Source organism: Podarcis muralis, chromosome 13, assembly GCF_964188315.1.
Source record: "Podarcis muralis chromosome 13, rPodMur119.hap1.1, whole genome shotgun sequence".
Taxonomy (NCBI): domain Eukaryota; kingdom Metazoa; phylum Chordata; class Lepidosauria; order Squamata; family Lacertidae; genus Podarcis; species Podarcis muralis.
The window spans coordinates 56860997-56882375 of NC_135667.1; the positions used below are offsets into that span (position 1 = coordinate 56860997).

Sequence of the window (21379 nt, forward strand, 5' to 3'; positions counted from 1 at the left end):
TTTAATTGGTATTAAATTTGCGTTTGGTTGAATGAAAAATAGTATGAGATTGCTGCCAGAAAAACTACACCCTGTTTTGATGCCTCTGGTAGTTTCACATATTTCACATATTCTTAAGGGCAAAGGGATATGTTATTTTTACCAAGTTCTCTTATCTTAAGTCCTTTATCAGACCTGTGTCTGATGTAGTAGATGATCCAACTGAGTGCATCCATATGGACTGAACAGAACTGGATCTGCTCATCCCTTATGCTTACCTTGGGCCATTCACTAGCACTCACCCTGATGAGCTTGAGAGTTACAAAAAGGCAGGATCTGAATCAGGCATAGGCAAACTTGGCCCTCCAGATATTTTGGGACTACAATTCCCATCATCCCTGTTAGCTAGGGATCATGGGAGTTGTAGGCCAAAAACACTGGGAGGGCCGAGTTTGCCTGTGCCTGATCTAAATGCTGTCCATAAAGAAATAAATATGAGGGGGAAATATGCTAGCAATGCATGTTCCCTAAGTTCTTTTGGAGGGATATAAATAGGGTGCAGATGTGGCAAGTAAGTGATATTTTCAGATATGGAGCCAAGGCTATTTTTCGTGTTGTGAAACTCTTGCTATGTACTAAAATTATGAAAGAAAGTTAGCAACCCTTCTGAAATTAGCTTAATGTAATTGTTGAACAATACAATTCATCTGTTCGCCGCAATCGATGTATTCTGGGCTATAGGGCTCTGAAGTGTGCCGGTTCATCCTGCTATTTAAGTCATAATATGAAATGGCTTTTGCAAACTCTGTAAAAGGTCACTAAATAAATTCATGTGGAAATTATAGGCTCCTTCCATTGAAATAGAGATTCTTGTACATGCAAAAAACCAGTGAGTATATATGAACACAGAGATCTCTATCGGAAGCAGTTTTATGAAAGCTAGTTAAACCCAAAGATTGTTACTGATCTGTGTTGCTGGCATAGAAGACAGTGGAGGATTGTGCCTTTGGGGGTGAGGTCAAACTGTTGGGTGGTTAACGCAGACCTGGTCAACAGCCTAGTGCATGAGGCCAGCTCTCCATAGAGCACGTCCTTGGGGTTCCTGCCATCCTCCATTCTGCGGACATGACCAAGCCAGCCAATCGAATGTCTCTTCACATTCAAAAGCTGCTACTTCCTGTGACAAGATGACCTTGCTAGGAGTTGCTAGCAGCTAGGAAGGGCTACCAAGATCTACTAACAATGGCACCATGCAAGAGGGACAAGAGGTGCCTTTTCAAGGTAAGCACTGGGTTCTCTTCCTCATCACAGTGGTAAGACTGAGAAGAGGCTTAAATCTGTGCTGTGACCGGGCAGTTTGAATCTCCATCCCCCTCTATGCATGTGTGCAAGTAGGTCCTTTGGCCGTGCTGATTACTAGCATGCGGCTCTTGGAAAGCTGGCCAGCTTTGAATATGAACCTCAGGCCAATAAAAGGTTAGCCACTCCTGCTCTGAGAACTGAAGCTCTCAAAATGGATGAATAATTTTATGTATAAATATATAAATAAAAACCAATGTGTCTTTGTAGCAGGAAGACAGATGTCTAGTTTAATAAGAACAGTGTTGAATAAAGTAGATATAAGAAGAAACAAACTGAAAGCTGGTATAGTAGCATTGGATATTTTTAAGGCTTTTGACTGTGTAGAATGGCCAGCATTAAAAATGATTATAGAAAGTTTAGGATTTGGAGAACGATTTAAGGGATTAATAAATCAATTGTATTTGAGGAACAAGGCATTTGTTGTAGTGAATGATGGGATAACAGAACCAATAACACTAGCCTGAGGTACAAAACAAGGGTGCCCCCTTTCCCCAATTTTATTTGTATTGGTCATTGAAACTCTGGCCAATGTAATTAGAGAAGATGGAAATATAAAAGGCATAAGCAGTAATGGAAAATAGAAAATAAGTTTATTTGCAGATGGCACCTTGCTAACCTATCAAAAATCCATGGGAAAATATGCAAGTAATAAGAGACACATTTGAATTTTTTTGGAGAAATAACAGGGTTGCGAATTAATTGGTTGAAATCAGAGAAGATATTTAACTGATGAAGATGAAAAATGAACATTTTTGAAGGAAATAAAAATAGATACAATTAAGAAATGTAATAAATTAATTGGGAATAAATGTATCAAGAAATTCAGAAAATTTAGACCAAGGGAATCTTAAAAAGGGAAATTAAGGAAAAGCTGGAGGAATATAAGAAAATTAAGCTTTTATGGTTTGGAAGAATAGCTATAATTAAAATGAAATAAAATTGTCTAGAACAATTTTTTTATTTAGATTGTTACCAATTAAGCTATCGGAGACAGAGATAAAGGGTTGGCAAAGTATGATTAATAAATTTTGTAATGGGAATAAGAAACCTAGAATTAGAAGATGGTATAAACTCCAGAAAAGGAGTGGACTGGTAGCTCAACAACATCAAGTTATATAGCAAATATATAGTTTTGCTATATAACTTGATGTTATAAATAAACTCCGTAGCCAAGACTCTCATCTCCAGAACCAAACGCCTGGCTGACAAAAACCACTTGACAACTGAGTTACAGAATCTCTCAAATGTGTTAATTGCCAATGGATACCAGCAAAACAGGGTTACGAAGCTAATCCAAAAAGAAACACCCCCCAAAAACCAAGACACAGAAGAAAACAATGGCATGGCCCTCCTTCCTTATATCAAGGGCACTACAGATAAAATTAGCAAAATCCTCCATAAACACAATATCAAAACAGCCTTTTGCACCAACCAAAAAATAGCCAATATCCTCAGAAACCCCAAGGATAAAATCCAGTTGGAAAACCAAGGGGTCTATGAAATACCCTGCAAAGTCTGCCCAGCCACGTACATTGGACAAACTAACAGACGAATAAATGCACGTATCGCAGAACACAAGAATGCCGTCAAAAAAGAAGAAAAAACTTCCTCTCTTTTCCAACACATGAAAGAAACAGGACACGAAATTAATTTTGCAGATTCCAAATTGCTCTTTAACATGGAACATCACCACAAGAGAATAATCATGGAAGCCATCGAGATAGAGAAACACCCTCACAACATGAACAAGCGTGACGACACATCCCGCTTGCCAGACATCTGGAAATTAGCCCTCCCCACAAAAACTGACACCAGAGCCAGAGGCACACAGAACGCCATCACCAATCAACCACACCAGACCCAAACCCAGACCCTCTCCACAGATGAATTACAGATACCATCCAGTAGCCAAACCATGGTGGCACCTCCGGATGCTGCACCCCCCTGCAATCCCTACACAGATCTGGCTGGCACAGACCACAAAACCACAGCTCGCCCCTATACACGAAGCCAAGCCAGAGCACAACAAAATGCAGTACAACCATCTTCCCAGAAAAACTCTTCACAAAGTTCAAGAGGTCAAGACACAAAGGCTTTAGCAACTAATCCACACCTAATGACCCACCTAAGTGGTACTCAGGATACAACTCAAGAAATCACTCAAGATATCCCTCAAGTAATTAAGAAACAAAAGAAGAAAAGGCACACTAGCCTGGGAACTTCCTCTCTGCCCAAGAACATTAGAGGCCACACCTCCTCAACAGTATTTATAGGAACTCAAACACTGAGATCCTGCTCTGTTCCAGTAACAAGAAGCCGAAAGCACCAGCCTGAAGATGACGAGTGAGACCTCGTCGAAACGTCGCCTAGACACCCCAACTTTTACACGGGAAGACACCCGAGGACACCAAAACCTGCATTCCTGTACCCGTGAAAATCTACGAAAGCATATATATATATATATATATATATATATATATATATATATATATATATATATAGTTATATAGTTATATAGTTATATAGTTAAAATAAATCATAGATGGGAATACAGAACAAGGTGAGTTAGAATGGTTAGAGAGTGGTACACAAGAAATGAAGAAGTTGAGTATATTTTTTTTATCAAACCAAATAGGCAATGGTGACAGAATATTGAAAATACAGTGGTGCCTCGCAAGACGAAATTAATTCGTTTTCTTCTTGCGAGTTTTTCGTCTTGCGATGCACGGTTTCCCATAGGAATGCATTGAAAATCAATTAATGTGTTCCTAGGGAAACCGACTTCAGACCAGGTCCGGGGACAGTCTGTCCCCCGACCTCTTCTGAAGGCTGGGGGGGGGGGGACAAGGGCTTTTCTTCCCACCCCCAGCATTTTAAAAAACCCCGGGACAGCGGAGGGCTTCTCCGCTGTCCGGGGCGATTTAAAAGCCCCTGGGAAGGCAGGCAGGGGGGACAAAGACTTTTGCCCCCCGCCTGCCTTCAGAAGAGGTCCTGGACCTCTTCTGAAGGCTGGCGGGGGGCGAAAGTCTTTGTCCCCCCCTGCCTGCCTTCAAAAGCTGTCAGGCCAAGGCTTCACGGACCTCTCCGCAAGCAGCGGCAGCGCTGCCGCTGCTTGCGGAGAGTTGCCGGCATGCCGAAGCCTGGGCGCGCTGAGATCAGTGCGCCCAGGCTTCGCGGACCTCTCCTGCCTTCAAAAGCCGTCCGGGATAGCGGGAAGCGCTTCCCTGCTATCCCGGACTGCTTTTAAAATGCTGGCGGTGGGGAGCAAAGCCTTTCGGCCCCCGCCAGCCTTCCTGGACCTCTTCTGAAGGCCGGAGGGGGGGGGGAGGCTTTGCTCCCTACCGCCAGCATTTAAAAGAGGTCCCCGGAGATTTCCCTATGGGCTTTCGTCTTGCGAAGCAAGCCCATAGGGAAATTCGTTTTGCGAAGCGCCTCCAAAACGGGAAACCCTTTCGTCTAGCGGGTTTTCCGTCTTGCGAGGCATTTGTCTTGCGGGGTACCACTGTACCTTATTAAGAAACATCATTGAGATATGGGCAAAATATAAAGGAAAATTGATACCAGCAAATTCCCTACGAACTCTGGTGGTGATGATGGAAGACTTCCCAGTAAATTTTAAAAAGGAAATTGAAAAAGTGAAAGAAGAAAATACTTAAAGGCGTGGGTGGAGAAAATGAGAAGCCCCACCCAGCATGGCCAGTGATCAGGGATGGTGGGAGCTGAAGTCTCAGCAACATCTAAACGGGCATCTCACTGGGTACCCTTGTACTAGTCCATCTGAAACATGAGCTCTTGAGATGAATGAGAGCATATTGAACTTGCCATCGCATGGCAGATATAGCGACTTGAAAAGGGAAACTATCTGAAAGCCATCTTAAATCATCCATATTTTGCTGCTGTTTGTACCGTTCTCTTCTGGATGGGCTCCCATCTCTCAGCTTAAGTAAATACTTCCTGTGCGGTCTGGGAAACATGCTCCCCTTATCTTCTTCCTTGGTTCCTTCAGCAGCAACTGCAAGCTGTTAACGAGATTCAGTTTCTAGATAAAAAGAGCCCCCCTGGGTCAGGTCACTGGTCCATCATAATCCAGCAGGACCTGAGTGCAACAGCGCTGTCTTCTCTTACAATTCCCAGAGGCAGACTGTCCCTTCCAGTGGAGATAGTACATAACTACCATGACTGGCAGCCATTGAAAGGCTTACCCTCTATACATTTGTCTAGCCATCCAAGTTGGCTGCCATGATTTTCTTTGGGGAGGAAATTTCATTGTTCAATTGCACTGTGTGAAGTACTTCATTTTGTCTTTCTGAATCTGCCAACATTTTGCTTTATTGAACAGTCCTGGGCTCTAGAATCAGAGAGAAAAAATGTACTTGCACCATGTGTAACTGAATGCATAATTTTATTGCTCTCTATCATGTTGTGCTGTACTTTCTTTTTTTCTAAACTAAACCCCAAATGCATCAATCTCTCTTCACAGAGTCATGGCTGCCCCTTTTGGAACCTCTCTGATTATGAAACCTGCGCGATTTCTTCTGTTTTTTACCTCCAAGTAATTCAAATGTTTTATATAATGAACATTTCTAAGTGATAAGTTCTTCAACCCCCACGTAATGATGAGCTGCAGGGTATGTTTTGGTATTATAAAAAAAAAAAATCTATGCTAAATCTGAAATATATTTCATGAGCTTATGGCTGTAACTTCTCTGTGCCATTTGAAAAAAATATTCTGCTTCCTTGTGGTCTTATACATTGTCTGATTTTCTGATTCACACAAAGGAACAGCACACCAACCTGTCTTCAAACAGCAAATGCCCTATTAAACTATTCCTAGCTCAGAAGCTTTCCCTTCTGTTGAAAAGGCCACTGGGAAATGGCTGATCATGGAGAGCGGATAAAAATGTTTTTTGTTGCACTCACTTTTTTCACTCTGACCCCCAAAAAATCACCTTTGGGCATTTTCAGTTTCTATGTTCCTTCTAGGCTTTTGCCTTGCTGTTGGCAATGCCAGTCCAGTTGCTCCCTGGAGCTGTTTGTTTTGCTGAAGTCTGCCTACTACGGAAATTCTTTAGTCTGTCGGCTAATTTCACACTGAACAGCCATCAAATGCTACGGTCTCTTGCTAGCTACAATGGAGGCTAGAATTGAGTCCAGTGACCTAGATGTGAAAGACTTCAATGCCCATTATGAATCCCCTGAGACATCTTGTCATTGCTGCTACTGTGATGTAACCACATCAAAAAGCAGAAGGGCATCCTTGCTCCACATTGCAGCGATGGTCATGCAAAGATCTAGGTGTGGGTAAGAAGAAATTCTATATAAAAAGCTAGAGTTCAATAAAAACATTTTATCTTCAGCACCGTGACATGAAAAGCTTATCAATTTATAATTTTAAAAAGAACATCCTACTGAGGTCATTGCCACAACAGTGTTAGGAAAAGTGGGTATGTACACATGTTAACATGTTTTAGCAGATATTCTGCAACACGTGCATGTAAGACTAGCTGACTGCTCAATCCAGTGAACTCTCACACTTCCACATGAAGTTCTATTGAATATACATTTTTTCCATGGAACACCATGACTTGCCCTACAATGCTCTCGTGTGCCCCAAATTGTGTGCTCAACATAGCAAGCTTATCTTGTGCCATTCTGATGCTTTTGCTACACTCTGCACTCAATGATTTGAAGAATAAATTTTTTATTTACCTATTAAATGCTTGTTTTGGCTTACTACACATTTTAAAATTGATGTCTAAAAATGCAAACCTCAGTTGCATTTCAAAGGCTTTATTAACGTCAGTGGGACAGCAGTGTCACCCTAGGCATTCCTACTCAAAACTAAGTTTTGAGTTTAATGGAACTTAGACCCAGGTAACTGCATAGGACTGCAACATAAGATACAGATAAGCAGGTACAAGATGGCAGCTTAAATGGCTGACAACAAATATCTTACAATATATTACAGCTCTGCACCCCAATTCTTTTTCAAAAACATAATTGCAAGAGAGTATTTTTTTAAAAAAAAACATGCTATAGTCTAAAGTTAGGGATAATGTATGATACTTCCAAATAGCAAACTTACCTCCCATTAGCTTTGGTGATATGGTTTTATTTGTGGCAAATAAATACTTCATTATTTGCTCTCAAGAGTGCTGGTTCCTACATGATGATCTAGCGTGTTTTCCAAAAGTATTGTAAAACGATGTTGGCATAGACTGCTATTGCTACACATTTCAACACATTTATTCACATTTCTGTTACTTGGATTTGGGGGGCCATGAAGAGATTTGAGGTGTAACACATTCCCTGGGGACAAGTGGGCTGTGATAGCTACAAAAATATAATATGCTTCCTATGCTCACTATCAGAGCATGTTTTTTTCAAAAAGGAATTTTGTGTATTAGAATTCCTTCTGGAGGTCTAGAAATATATAAAGACAATCCTCTAATTAGTTTTTTACACTGATGCAATTATTTGTATATTACCATGAACATTTTTGGTAAAGGCTAACAGTACAATTCTGTACATGTCTAGTACCGTACTTTTCGCTCTATAACACACACCAGACCATAACACGCACGTCGTTTTTAGAGGAGGAAAACAAGAAAAAAAATATTCTAAACAAAATAGTGGATATATGATTTTTGTGGTTCATGCTGTGGCCACAGACATGTGATCTGACAGTGAGTTTGGAGTAGCCCAATGCAAAAATCCTGAGGATCCATGTGGATCCATGCTTTGTAACCACGGAGGAGGGAAGGAAGGGGAACCATGGATCCTCTGCTCACGACTGCAGCAGATCCCCCCGCCACCCGCAGACATTCGCTCCATAACACGCACAGACATTTCCCCTTACTTTCTAGGAGGAAAAAAGTGAGTGTTATGGTGCAAAAAATACGGTAAGTCCTATTTTCATGTGGGTTTACTCTCAAGAAAGTGTGTAAAGACTAATATAGGTAGAATTTGTCAAGATATCAAGCCAGGTCACAGAGTAACCCAATTTTGGCCAGCCAGAATATATTACTGCTAGTGTAATCAATATTGTCCCACATCCAAGAAAAGAAAACCTGGCTCACATTTTGCACACACATACACTCATAAACTCACTGAAGTCAGCAACAAAAACCCCAGAGGCTAGGACTGAACCTGTTGTAAACTTTTCAGAGTAGACCTCCGTCAAGTTCTTATCATTTTCAGATTTATCATTTCCCTGCCTTTTTGTCCTCCCCCCACAAAAACAGCTTCTATCGCAAAGTAATGTTTTATTTTAGTCAAGACCAGGTATGCAAGAAGACAATCATTTATCTCTCCCAACATTTATTTAATCTCTCAACTATATAAAACATTTATTTTAAACTCTATAATAGGGTTATAGAAATAATATAATCTTTTAATGTAATTTACAGTACTCACCTTGGAAATATAACACATTTAATAAGATGTGAACAATCAAGTCCAAACCTTCTTTTGCTCAAATACTGTTCTACTGTGGAAAAAGAAAATGCCAGCAGGGTCCTTTGTCCTCAAGCAAAACAATAGTTCTTTTGAAGATGTTTCTCGGTTCACTCAAATATCGTTTGGAGCATGGAAGTATTTTTATAAAAACATCTCGAGGCATTGGGCTTGTGGATCTAGATCTGCTTGCAGTCATGTCTGGTACACATCGCCTGCCGTTCAATTCGCCAAGTCACTTCTTCATAGGTACAGTGGCATATAGTGCAGTCGTCCGTCTTTACCTCTCGACCTGCAGGGATGACTGTGGTCTCTGCAAAGCAGTTGGGCCCTGGAACAGAAGGGGGGGCACTGAGTGAAGCTGCTTCACAACTGCCAGGTGGACAGAACACGGGTTGGATGTGGAGACGGCCTGAAATCCTCTCTCTGACTCACAGTGTGGACTCAAGCAAATCACAGCCTTAGAGCCCACAAACGCGTCACACGTCAGTATGGTAAGAACGGCAAAGCTTTTAGTGTATTCCAAAGTGTTATTGCAGTTATTTTTAGTAATGACTCTTAGATAATCTCCAAATGCATTCTGAAGCAGAGTTTATTTTATTTATTAATTTCCTAAAATTAATAAATTCCTAAAACAACCTCAAAGTGATTTACAAAAGAAAAAATATCAAGAAAAAAAATCACAATCATACTTTAAAACATAGAAAAGTTAAAATACTAAAACAGATTAAAATTACCTCATCTTTCTAAGCATCTGGGTAGGCTTGTCTAAACGAGAATGTGTTTAGCAGGTGCTGAAAAGAGGACAGTGAAGGTTCCTGCCTGATGTCAATAGACAGGGACTTCCAAAGTGCATGTACTGCCACACTAATCGTGTTCTGTAGTGCCAATTCTGCCAATCAAAGTGCTCCCAAGCTTTTGTGGCGCAATCAAATGCTTCACCAAGAATGCATGAAGACTGGAGACTTAAGTATTCTTACTAAAACAACATTAAAGTTTTAAGGGCCTATGAAGTGAGGGAGGTGCTGGTCTTGAGCAGCAACCAATGGGCAGGGCCTTCCCTCCCTTTACCAACAGGTAAGGATGTGCGCTCATATCCCGCTATCTAAACACCCATTGTTTGAGAATTCACTTATCCAAACATGAGGAATCTGTGCCCAACTCACTATACACACTGCAGATTCAGATACCCAAACAGCTGGACCTGTGTGTGGTACTTTAAACAAATAAGCAGCCTTAAACAAGTCTTCCTTTTTGTGTTTTGCTGGTTCACAGCAGTCATTTCACCAGAAACCATGGGGGGAGGCAGGGAGAAAATGGGAGATATCAGACAAATGAGCATTTTGCCCTTCCTTGTTTGCTTTTTGCAAAGTTTCAGTGGATTTTCCTGGGTTTCCCCCATCACTTTGGGGGTCAAAATTCCATGGTCGGGAACACATTAGAAATTTCCCCATGGGAATTAATAGAAATCATTGACTAGTTATGTGAGCACCCAGCTAACAAATGATTTCTTGAGGTCGCATTGCGTTCAGAGAATGAGACCTGTGCATCCTTATCTCTGAGCCACTGCACCCGCTGCTGGTTGGGCTGCTCCACATGCTGCTCTTGCTCCACCATCCTCTTCTCCATCATGTTGAACTGCTCAAGGAGTCCTGCTATCCCTCCCTCCATTTTCAATTTCAGGAGAACGCTGCTCCTAGGCCTTCTCTCCAGGAAACACAGATCCCACTGAGAACACCAGGGTTACAATAGTTGGGTGCCACACCCCACTCCATCAAGCGATAGCAAGATCCCAGGGGGTTCCAGGCTCTTACCCAAGGTTGTGTGTTCCTTTGGAGAATTGAGACACGGCAGAGACTGTCTTAGCTTTAAGAAATATAGTTTATTGACCTATTTACACCTTCGGTCTGCATGGAGGGAGTCCAGACCTTACGGCATGATCATTTCAAGAGGGGCTTGTCCCCACAGCAGCACAACCCTGGAGTCCAAGGCATTTCTCCCAGTCATCTCTGCAGCCAGCCTGCCCAAGATGGATGACTCCCCAGAACGCCCAGTATTATAGATTTGGATGGGGGACCCCCTAAGCCCTAGAAATTAATAAATGGTAAGAATTTCATTATTTGGTCATGTGAAGGGAGAAATACAAGCTGCAAGGAATTCCTGGGTTAGCCTAGGCAAAACAACCTGGCCAAGCTAGGGCCATTAAGAAACAAGAGAGGGCCATTGAGAGCCCTTGGCAATGCAAGAGAGCTGTCCTCCCCCCTTGCCCCGAGGTGTGAACAGAGACTGGGGGGTTGGAAGGATGCCAGGGTAACTGGGTGGGAGGTGACAGGAAAAGTTATGAACACTAGAAGATTCTATGGAATCAGGAAGAACTTTCTGACAGCAAGAGTGAACTCCTTCTGGAGGTGGTGGACTCGTCTTCCTTAGAGGTTTTCAAGCAGGGAATGGATGGGCATCTGTCAGGGAGAATCTAGTTGAGATTCCTGGATTGCAGGGGGTTGGACTAGATGACCCTTGGGGTCCCTTCCAACTCTTCAATTCTATGATTCTATGAAAATCTGAAAGCTCTAATCAGCTAAATAATCATATTGATAAATATAGATTTCAGGTTTTAAACATTCATGGTGTAGTGAGGCATTTTCCCTGAGGCATCAAGCCTCAGCAAATAAAACAACCCTATACCTGTAATTACAAGACTCATTTTTGACTAATTATGACCTATTTATTCGTACTAAATAAAACTGTGTTGGCAGATTGTGACTAAATGCAGACACCAACTGTCAGGAAAGAGGCAAAACCTTAAAATAGAACAGAATGTTTGCTCTGGCTGACAGGGACAGCAGAATCCCACCTTTTCTAGTGTGACATCTGCCACTCAGGAGCCCCTCACAGGCAAGTACTATTTTGCGTTTGGCTGACTTAGCCCCAAGTGGGGCTGGAAAGAGGAGAAGGGAGGGGCAAAATGTGTAAGATATTGGAAAGGATTGAAGGCTGGCTCACTGAGAGAAAAGGGGGCTGAACAATCCCTCCACTGATCTCCGACAGCCCCATTCTGCTGCTAAGCTTTAGGCATTAATTTAATGAATAATAACAATAAACTGATATTAGAAGATGCTAGAAGAAATCAGGCAGTAGTAGCTCAACACTGTTTCTGGCTACTATTCAAGGCTTTAAGGGTGAAACCTCAAAGGTTCAGAAAGTATACCCGTAAAATTTAAAACTGATCACAGGAGGGTAAGTGCACAGCACCCAGCCCACCATCTCACACTGATACCACCTGGAGCAAAGGACTATGGCAGATAATCACTCAGCATAGTAGGAACGTTCTCTGCTAAAAGAACAGGTGCCAACATTTGGGCTCCTGCAAAACCAGTATTGTCACTGAACTAATAAAAATCCTCATGACAGTGGAATTGGCCCATGGGCCTCTCGCAGTGGAAGAGGTTCAGAAAGGAGGCATCTGACCCAGCCCAAGTGATGCGGAACCCATAAAACAGCTTAAAGCACAAAAACCCCTGAAAGAAGAAGAAGCTGCGCTTGGGATGGTGTCACGCATATCAAAGTTCATTCCAAGATTCACGGAAATCACAGCTTGCTAAAGAGGCCTGAAGAAAAAAGGCACTGAATGGTACTGAAACAACAAGACACTTCAAAACACAAAAGAAGTTATCACCCAACTGAAGTATTGTGTTGAAACAAAGGAATTAACAACTATGTGCTTCACAGGCAACAGTTGTGGCTGCGTTGTTGAAGGAAGGGCACCTTGTGGCAGATGCTTCAAGAGCATCAGCATCTACTCAGCAGAATTATGCTCAAGTTGAAAATGAAGTACTTGCTATTGTCTCTGGGTGTACACTTGAGGGCACTTTGCAACAGTGGAAACTGATCACAACCTCTTGCAAACATACTAGAGAAACCTCTAACCTCTGCTCCACCAAGACTTCGGCTCTGATCCTGAAACAAATTCAAAAGTAACATACAAGCCCGGAAAGACAAGCCTGCAGCTGATCTGCTCTCACACAACTGGGCAGAAGGAAAAAAGGCCACAGAGAAGGACTGGGAAGAGCAGGGGCCTGTGATATTGCAACACCTCCCTGCAACCACAAACTGGAAGAAATCAGGCAGAACAGAGAGAGGCGAGGGAAAGGAAAACAAAAACCTAAGTGCAGAATGTCTTACCTGCAAGCATCAAGTTACATTGGCCAGAAGAGAATTCTGGAATGATTAAGGCAAAACTCACAGGAGAAAATTGTCTGATTTTTGAAGGGGAGTAGGTAGTAATCCCAAAGGGAGGAGTATTTTAGTATTTTAACTTCTTGTATATTTTAATGCACTGTAAGTTTTTCCTGATTTTATAGTTTTATCTTCTTATAAACCACTTTGGGGTGGTTTTCTTTTCTTTTTTTTTACAGTCAAGTGGTATATAAATTTTATGAAATCAAACGATCAATAAGAGATACCCTCTCCTGGTCTAGCATGGCAATGCCTCTCTCATTCTTCCACTATTGTTGCCAGCTCATGGAGGTGAAATCTACACACAATATAAAAAAAAAGTTCTGCAAATGCTTTTTTAAAAACGTTTCTAAAAATACACTGAATTTTCCTTAAGGCTCACTATCACCGTCTAGTGTCACATTGTATATTGTACTTAAAGCACACTTGAAACATTTTATTTGCAGCTGTATAGCTGAGTCCGGAGTCTTCAGAAAACTGATTGCTTGCCTACCTACCCCTCTGCAGGAAAAAACTCTGTGATGCATGCTCATGGCATATGAGTTGCCTATGTGATAAAAACTGTAGCAATAATTTAAGCTCAATGACACTTCCAAAGAAGAGATTTAACCAGCAGTTACATCATAGGTTCCTAGCATAGGAAGGAACAATAGCTAGCTGCATATTATTCCCCAGTCTGCACTCCCTTCCAGATTGCATTGGGTATTTTCTTCAGAGGCAAGAGTCATCTCCACAATCACCGGGATTATTCCTCTCTGATACTTCCATTTATTTCTAGAGATCTCCCATAAAGTCGAATCCGAGAGCATTTGTAGTTCTAATAAATCCACAATATGAATGGGAGACCTTGCATGCTACCTGTTTCAGCAGGGAACACTAGAAAAAGCTCCTAACAGTTGAAATATGCAGGGCTGGCCCACCCATGAGGCAAGGGGAGGCAACCACCTCAGGCGGCGGCAGATCCCAATGGAGATCTTTATTCTCCCCTTGCTCCTGATGCAGAACTTCACTCACCCCTTCTTCCCTGGTGGGGAGGGGGGCACCTCAGATGCCCATATGTCTTGGGCCAGTCATGGTCAATGCACTTAGAAGTTAATAGAAATAGCACCCAACTATTCAACAGAACCTTCCAGTTGAGCCAAAATAGCATTTTCTTCAGTGCAAAAGTAAAATGTCTAGTTGAATCTGAAATCAATGGGACTTCAAACTATTTTACTTTAGAACTACACTCAATGTTTGTTTGTTTTTTAACCAAACTTTTAGACTTCTTAAAAGACTGAAATTAAAGTATTAGTAATTTAGAACACTTCAAAGCTTTGTCCTCAAGGTGGTAGCTGAATACAGTAATGTGACACATTAAAATGCAAAGAAGGGGGGGGGGATACCTCACAGGTATCCAAACGTCTAATTTATAAATATTAATCAGGCTGAAATTTTATTAAAGGACTCTTTGTCAATATAACTTACAGAGCGAGGCCTTGTTAATTTCCATGAGGTTTTACTGTGTTTGAAAGCTGGAATCATTAATTCAAAACCCATAACAAATTCTACAGGATACGCCTGTTACTAAGTCCTAAAAATAATTGGATCATCATCATTAAAACATGCTTGTTAGAAAGTGCTTGAGTGGTTGATAGACGATATACAGTGGTACCTTGGTACTTGAATGGCTTGGCTCCCAAACAAATCGGCTCCCAAACGCCACAAACCCGGAAGTAAGTGTTCCAGTTTGCGAACGTTTTTTGGAAGCAAACGTCCAACGCAGCTTCCGCTTGAGTGCAGGAAGCTCCTGCAGCCAATCGGAAGCTGCGCCTTGATTTTCAAATTGTTTCAGGAGTCAGACAGACTCCCAGAATGAATTAAGTTTGAGAACCAAGGTACCACTGTATAAAATGAAGATTTTAAGATCATTTTAAATTCTGTGTGATGTAAAGTTCCAAGTTATCAAATGCTGAACTATTATTAAAATTGACTTTCCATTTTAACGGTCATTCAATTTCCTATTTCATTCCACTCCCTATTTCCCATTCTGCCCTATATTTATCTCTGTTTGTTTTGAAATTATATTTTACAAGTGAGGCAAAGATGGATTTGACATTCTGAACCTAGTTTTGCTGGAGGCCAGAATTTCAGCAAATAAAAATTTCAGCTCAAATGAAAGGTAATATCGTGAATGCTAATAAAAAGAATTTATTTCATAAAGCTAGGTTAACATAAACCTATATATCAACTTCTATTTGTGTCAATAACCTAAAGATTAGCTAAATTTGCACAGAAGATGGAAGATGATCCTGGAGTGGGTTTCTGCCGCTAAGCATTTATTACACTTTAATCTCTCTGTTTGTTGATGGAATTCCAGACCTCTTCAGCCTCACACTTCAGTATATAGTGCAATATATTTTAATGTCTATGTCTGAGGTAATCTTTCACTACTATACTCAGTATATAAAAAGAGGGAAGTAGATTTCACATGAAACAGTCCTGTTTTGAGGTTTCTAAGAGGTGATCTATATCTCATGGATGCCAAGAAAAAGGATGGGTTCTTTATGTTTTTGTCAATGAGGTTAACACATCTGTGCTTGGCAAGAACTATTGAAATGTATAGTTTGAGGTGGCCCTCCCATGAGTTTTTGCCTTAATGGTCTTTGACAACAGAAAGCATTGACATTGGTTCAAAAAGAAAGAAACAAGGAATTAATGGTCTTATGTTTTTATGTGTTATGTCTGTTTTTAGCCTGAAACAGATTTTCTTTTAGATACTTGATTAGAACAGTGGGGGCGCTATGGGAACATGAGACGGCCATTTGCAGCACTGTCAGAGACCAGGCTGAGGAGAGCTATTCTGACGAGGAATGGTGGGGGCCTCCCCTGACCCCTGCTCCTGAACAGGATCCTGAAGCTGCCCAGGAGCAGTGGAGCAGTATAGATTTGGAGCAGTGGTTTACAGAGGGATATAGTCTGGAAGACAACAGCTGGGCAGAACTGAGTGGGGAACAGCTAGGAGAAGAAGAACAGGGAGAGAGAGAATTAACAGATTCCCTTTCACTGGAAAGTGTCCAAGTGCTCAGTCCAAGGTCAAGGAGAGCAGAAAAGGTAGCTACACAGAAGGCCAAATGGATGCGAGATCAGGTTTCCAGACAAGTAAGGGACAAGGGTGGCTCGGGGGGGAAGTGGGTGGAAACCTTAATTGGGAGCACCTTTCCTCTGAGATGGAGTCTTTGTTCTTTCGCTGTGAACAGTAAATTTTCTTTAACTGGTAAGAGACTATTTTCGCTTTGTTCTGCTTATCCACAGCCAAAGGGAGGGAGGGAGGGAGCCGCTTCCCCGAAGCCTGACAAGCACCAAGACAAGTCACCAGACACATTGGCATTAAACAGTTTCATCCTGTTCAGATCTGTCTGGTGCCAGCGTCTGATGGAGCTCATGGTTCCCTACAGCACATTGCCATCAGACCTCACTCTCAGCAGGATGGTGGCGTCCTTCCTATGCCAGGCAGCCAGAGAAAGTGTGTTGGTGCAGCTACAGAGGGCAGTAGCACAGGCTGCACCTTTACTTTTTAATATTTGGAGAAGCCAGGGTGGAGAGCCATTCCTACCAGTGGGCACTGGTGGAAGCTGTGGGGATAGGAGCAGCCAGCACTTGTGGGACTAGTCAGGGTCCTATTTCAGGGAGAGGTGACAGACCAGTGCCACATGGAAATTGTCGTGTTCATAAGACGCATGCTGGCCAGAGCAAGCTAGTGAAGGGAGTCTGCTTCATGAGCTCCAGGGAGCCCCAGCTCACAAAGCATCAAAGCGAGCTCAGCAGAGAGGCATGTTCAGCAGCAGGGCAAAGAGGCCAGGGAACACCATTGCACCCCTCCTTTCCTTGTCCTAAAGGAAATCCAAGCTCTCCGTGCAGAAACTCAGTAAGCTACATGGACAATTATGCACATAGTGTGCCAGCCAGGGAATGGAGACTTCCCGGTGTCTGTCACATGTACAACTATCTGCCTATTGTGAAGGGGACCCTAGTGTGATTAACAGGGCCCATTCAAAACTTAATGCAGAAGCTGAGGTGCATGAACAGGGAGGGTCACTAATTCGCTCCCCAGATATCATGCCCAGTAACACTGAACTGCATAGGCCAGATGGAATTCGCCTCACAGATTTCTGTCTCATTTCTGGTGGTTAGGTACGAGAAGGAAAAGAGTTAAGTTTTAGCCAAGTGACCCCCTGAGGCACCTTTCCTGGTAATGGCCTGGCCTCCAGGCTTGTTCTCTAGGTTATGGGGCCTTGGAGTGGGATATGAGCCACCTTTGAGCCCCACCTGCCTCATCTGCCCCGGGAGTGGGGGATGCAGCAAGGCCTATCTACTCTCCCTTCATGGTGTGGCCTGGGGAAAGGCAGTCCTGCTTCCATTTACCAAAGGCATGAGCTCCATCACACAGGCGGCTGCGGTTTGGCCTTACGTTACAGTTAGCTCCTGCGCCAATAGTTGTTACCCTCTGCATCCGTTGTTTACTGATTTAAACTTAAGTAAAGTAGTCCTAGTTCATACAACTCTGGGTGCTGGACTCTTTATTTGGCCATCAGGTAACAAATACCATTCCCTGCAAGAAAGGCACATACTTGTCGAAACTGCACTTTTGTTACTGTTGTAGGGATAGTATTTTAAATAGCTGAAGCTTTGAGCCAACTGTAGCTTGAATTTGTTGCTTACCATTTTTGCAGATAGGACAGCACTGATCTGGCTCATATACGGGATCCACGCAGTCCGTCTGAGGGCATGCAGACACTGTACACACAACTTCACCATTGCCTTCACAGCGGCATTTTTCACAAGGTGAAACCTGAAAACAAAACAAACTATGTTTTAGCTTGGGGGCTGTCAGATTTCAAGTTTGAGGTCTACTTTGTTTTTACTAGAATCCAAATTGGCACCAAGCAGAGTCAGGTACAAAGTAGTTCCTTGGGGAAGGAGGGATGCTATTGAGCTACATGCAAAATGGTAGCTCAGGGGACAGAGCCCCACTGGGCTTATTACCAGCTTCTATAAATGTGCCCATGTTATAGATGGGTGTTATATATGGATTGGAGAGTGGTACATTCACAAAATACAAAACAAGAATTACGAAGAGAAAAAAAGGCATCTGAATTACTATTGGTCAAGGTTCAAACAGCCAAATTTCATGCAGGGGAAACTTTTTGGTGTTGCTGTTAACAAGTATTGAACTGTAAACTCCTGGTACTTCAGACCACCCGACATATACCAATAGATCCTCATCTATCTTCTGCACACCCTTGTTTTAGTCAGTATATTTCAGCAGGATAGGCTCTAAGAGTTTGATTTCATGTTGTAACTTCCTCTTCATAGTAATTTGAACAAGGAAATAGCATGAGCTCATGTGAACATGCTGGTGCCAGGTGCCCCCCTGAAAAATCCCTAGAGCAGCCAGAAAATCCTTAGATCTGCCAAATCCAAACTCTCTCATCTCATCTCAGTTCAGATTGTGCTGTAAATGAATTTGAACAACCACAAACAGAGTTAAGGATAAACATGTGCAAAAAAGGAGGGGGGAAGCATGACAGTACAATAAAATTACTCATTCAGACTCCTTACCAGCATTACAAATGTTAAATAGGAAAAGTGAGTTTACAGCTCTGCAATTCCAGTCCCTGCACTCTGCTACAGCTGAAGGACGCCACTGGTGGATTCTGCAGGAGGCGAGTGCATCCAGGAGGGGCGATGTGCCTGACGACTGATCCCACTGCTTACTTGTTTGCCTCATTTATAAGGCCTTAAGAGCAGTCTTGTTCAAAGACTTAAATATCTCAGCTGACAGATCAATTGAGTGCTTGGTTAACTTTCGATTAGGAGACCCGTTCTCTGACATTTCTGAAAAGGCAGGTTGTTTTGCCTTCAGAGCAGCAATTTTAAGGAGAAACGTTTGTGAGGGTGGTAAGTTAAATTCTTCAGTGGTGCAAATTTCTATTTGGCAGAATGCCTATTTTAAATTGTTATTTTAACTGCACAACATATTTTGTTTGTGTGTTTCTTGTTTTGGCTTCAGCTACACAAATGAATAAACAATGACAATAAAATACCCGCAAGAGGCCAAATCATAACCATATATGACAACATAAGACAAACGCATTTCAACAGAGAAGTCCTTATAAGTAGCCCAATATAGTAACAGAAACTTGAGCAGAACAATTATGTAAGAAATAAAAACAGTGATTGGAACAGCACTTCCAGAATTAAAAATAATCACATATTTAAGAAACTCACAAGTTGCAAACTAAGACTCACCAACTGGCTTTGGCTCTCGTATGTGAGACTTCAAAGAAGGAGGGCAAGACCTGGAAATAGACTGGGAACCAGTGCAGATTAAAAAGTGCAGACTTAATATGGTCAAGCTGTTCATTGCAATTAATCATCTTGTGGCAGTTTCCAGACTGTTTTTTAAAGAAAACACCACACATAACACATTGCAATATGTTACGGTCTCATTCTCCCATGCCAACCTGCCCATGCATTAAGATCAGCAGATTAGGGCTCCCTGGTGCGATACAAGATGTGAGGTCCCATGGAAGGGCCTTTTCAGTAGTGGCTCCATGTCTGTGGAATGACCACTCCACTGAAGGGTGTCTGTCTAGCACCAGCTTTGGTATTTTTTATAGAAACTTTTAAACTTTTTTGTTATGTTTATGAAGTTTCTAGTTATCTAATAAGTGTATTTAATAAGCATTGTTTTTGATGCTCTTGCATATTACATTTTAGATCACCTTATATTTCTGTAAACTGCCCTGTGAGCATGTTTGGCTAATAATAAATACATTTCTAAGTCAAGCTGTCTCCATTCAAGGAAGGGCAAAGCTGGTGAACCAGCTGAAGCTCTTCAAAGGGGCTTTGGCCACAGAGTCAGCTGAGCCTCAATAAACAGTGCTGGATCAATAAGCATGCCCAGACTGGGGACCTGGTTTGGGGGAAGTGCAGTCCAGAATATTCCCCTGAGTGGATGAATCAATAATCAGCAGTAGCTCCATCTTGTCTGGGCTAAGACTCCATTTATGCATAGAATCATAGAATGGCAGAGTTGGAAGGGACCCCAAGGGTCATCTAGTCCAACCCCCTGCAATGGAAGAACAGAATCATCTCAACTAAAGCACACCTGACAGGTGGTCATCAATCTGTCCCTTCTGAGGGAGTCCATTCCACTGTCAAACAGTTCTTATTGTCAGAAAGTTCTCCCTGGTGTTTAGTCAGAATCTCCTTTCTTGTAACCTGTATCCATTGGTCCCACCCTCTGGAGCAGGAGAAAAGAAGCTTGCTCCATCCTCCATGTGACAGGCCTATCATGTCTTCTGTCAGTCTCCTCTTTACCAGGCTAAATGTACCCAACTCCCTCCAGTGTTCCTCATAAGGCTTGGTTTCCATCTCATCCAGGCCATCACTGGTCAAGGACAAGCACAGTCTAATGAAAAAATAGAGATAAAGCCTGATGTCATATACTACAGTAAATACTAGCTAAACCCTGGGCCAAATTTCTGGATGAATGTTCAACAACACAAGAAAAAGACTAGATATCTGTGGAGCTCCCCCAAAATTACTGCCAATGGTCAAGCAGTAATCTTCCAGCCCACTTTCTGGAAACATCCATCCTAAGAAAGAGGGGAATTTCAGCCACTTAGCCTGGACAACATATCCAGAAGGATACTGTGATTCATAGTATCAAAGTACTGATACTTTTTTCTCAAAGGGACTTTGGGAGACAAGTACCTTATATAGTTCTGCTGTGTGTTCTCCAACATGGTACTTTAATTCCACCTTGCTCACTTAAAATACCACTCTGTAACCATTAGCGATTCTCTCTTACAATATTTTCAATTAAATGTGGACATTGGTCTGGCATACCCAGTAGTTTAGGATGCTATGACGGTGGTCCTTTGTGGAGCCCCTGCAGGCAAATCTGTTAAATAAATTAAAAAAAACTCATCCTGTATCAAAACCCAATTAACCACCGATATCCTGGGATTGGAATGGAAACATAAGGACACCAGTTCTCCAAGGGACCTCAAATATTGTTAATCTAAGCGGTGCATACTTGAAGCTTTAGAATTCAATGATTGCTAAGTCTTTTATTTAGGTTAATAAAAAATACTACAAATTTTAGAAACAAGAATTCCAAATTATTGGCTAATGTGTTTAAAAGGTAGAACTACACGCAAGATCTTATCAGTGAATGATCTTTCTGGATCTCAGGTTTAGGAAAGTATTTGTGAATTGTTGTTGTTGTTGTTTTATTGTTTGTACCCCGCCCATCTGACTGGGTTGTCCCAGCCACTCTGGGGGGCAGCTTCCAACA

General features: G+C 42.1%; 1 protein-coding gene across 2 annotated transcripts in view; it reads right to left on the bottom strand.

Moving 5' to 3' along the window:
- Window positions 1-8644: 8644 nt before the first annotated feature.
- VWC2 (von Willebrand factor C domain containing 2) overlaps window positions 8645-21379 on the bottom strand; it is a 28040-nt gene continuing 15305 nt past the window's right edge. Inside the window, exons 3-5 of one of the 2 annotated variants that reach the window (XR_013390508.1) lie at window positions 19324-19384; window positions 17734-17863; window positions 8994-9127 (exon numbers count right to left, since the gene is read on the bottom strand). Coding sequence is in view for 1 of the 2 variants with exons in the window: in XM_028702693.2 (XP_028558526.2) it covers window positions 8976-9127; window positions 17734-17863 (282 nt within the window). In the remaining variant the exon portion in view is untranslated. Of the gene's footprint in view, window positions 9128-17733; window positions 17864-19323; window positions 19385-21379 lie in introns of both variants that reach the window. The other variant, XM_028702693.2, reaches the window with a different exon arrangement.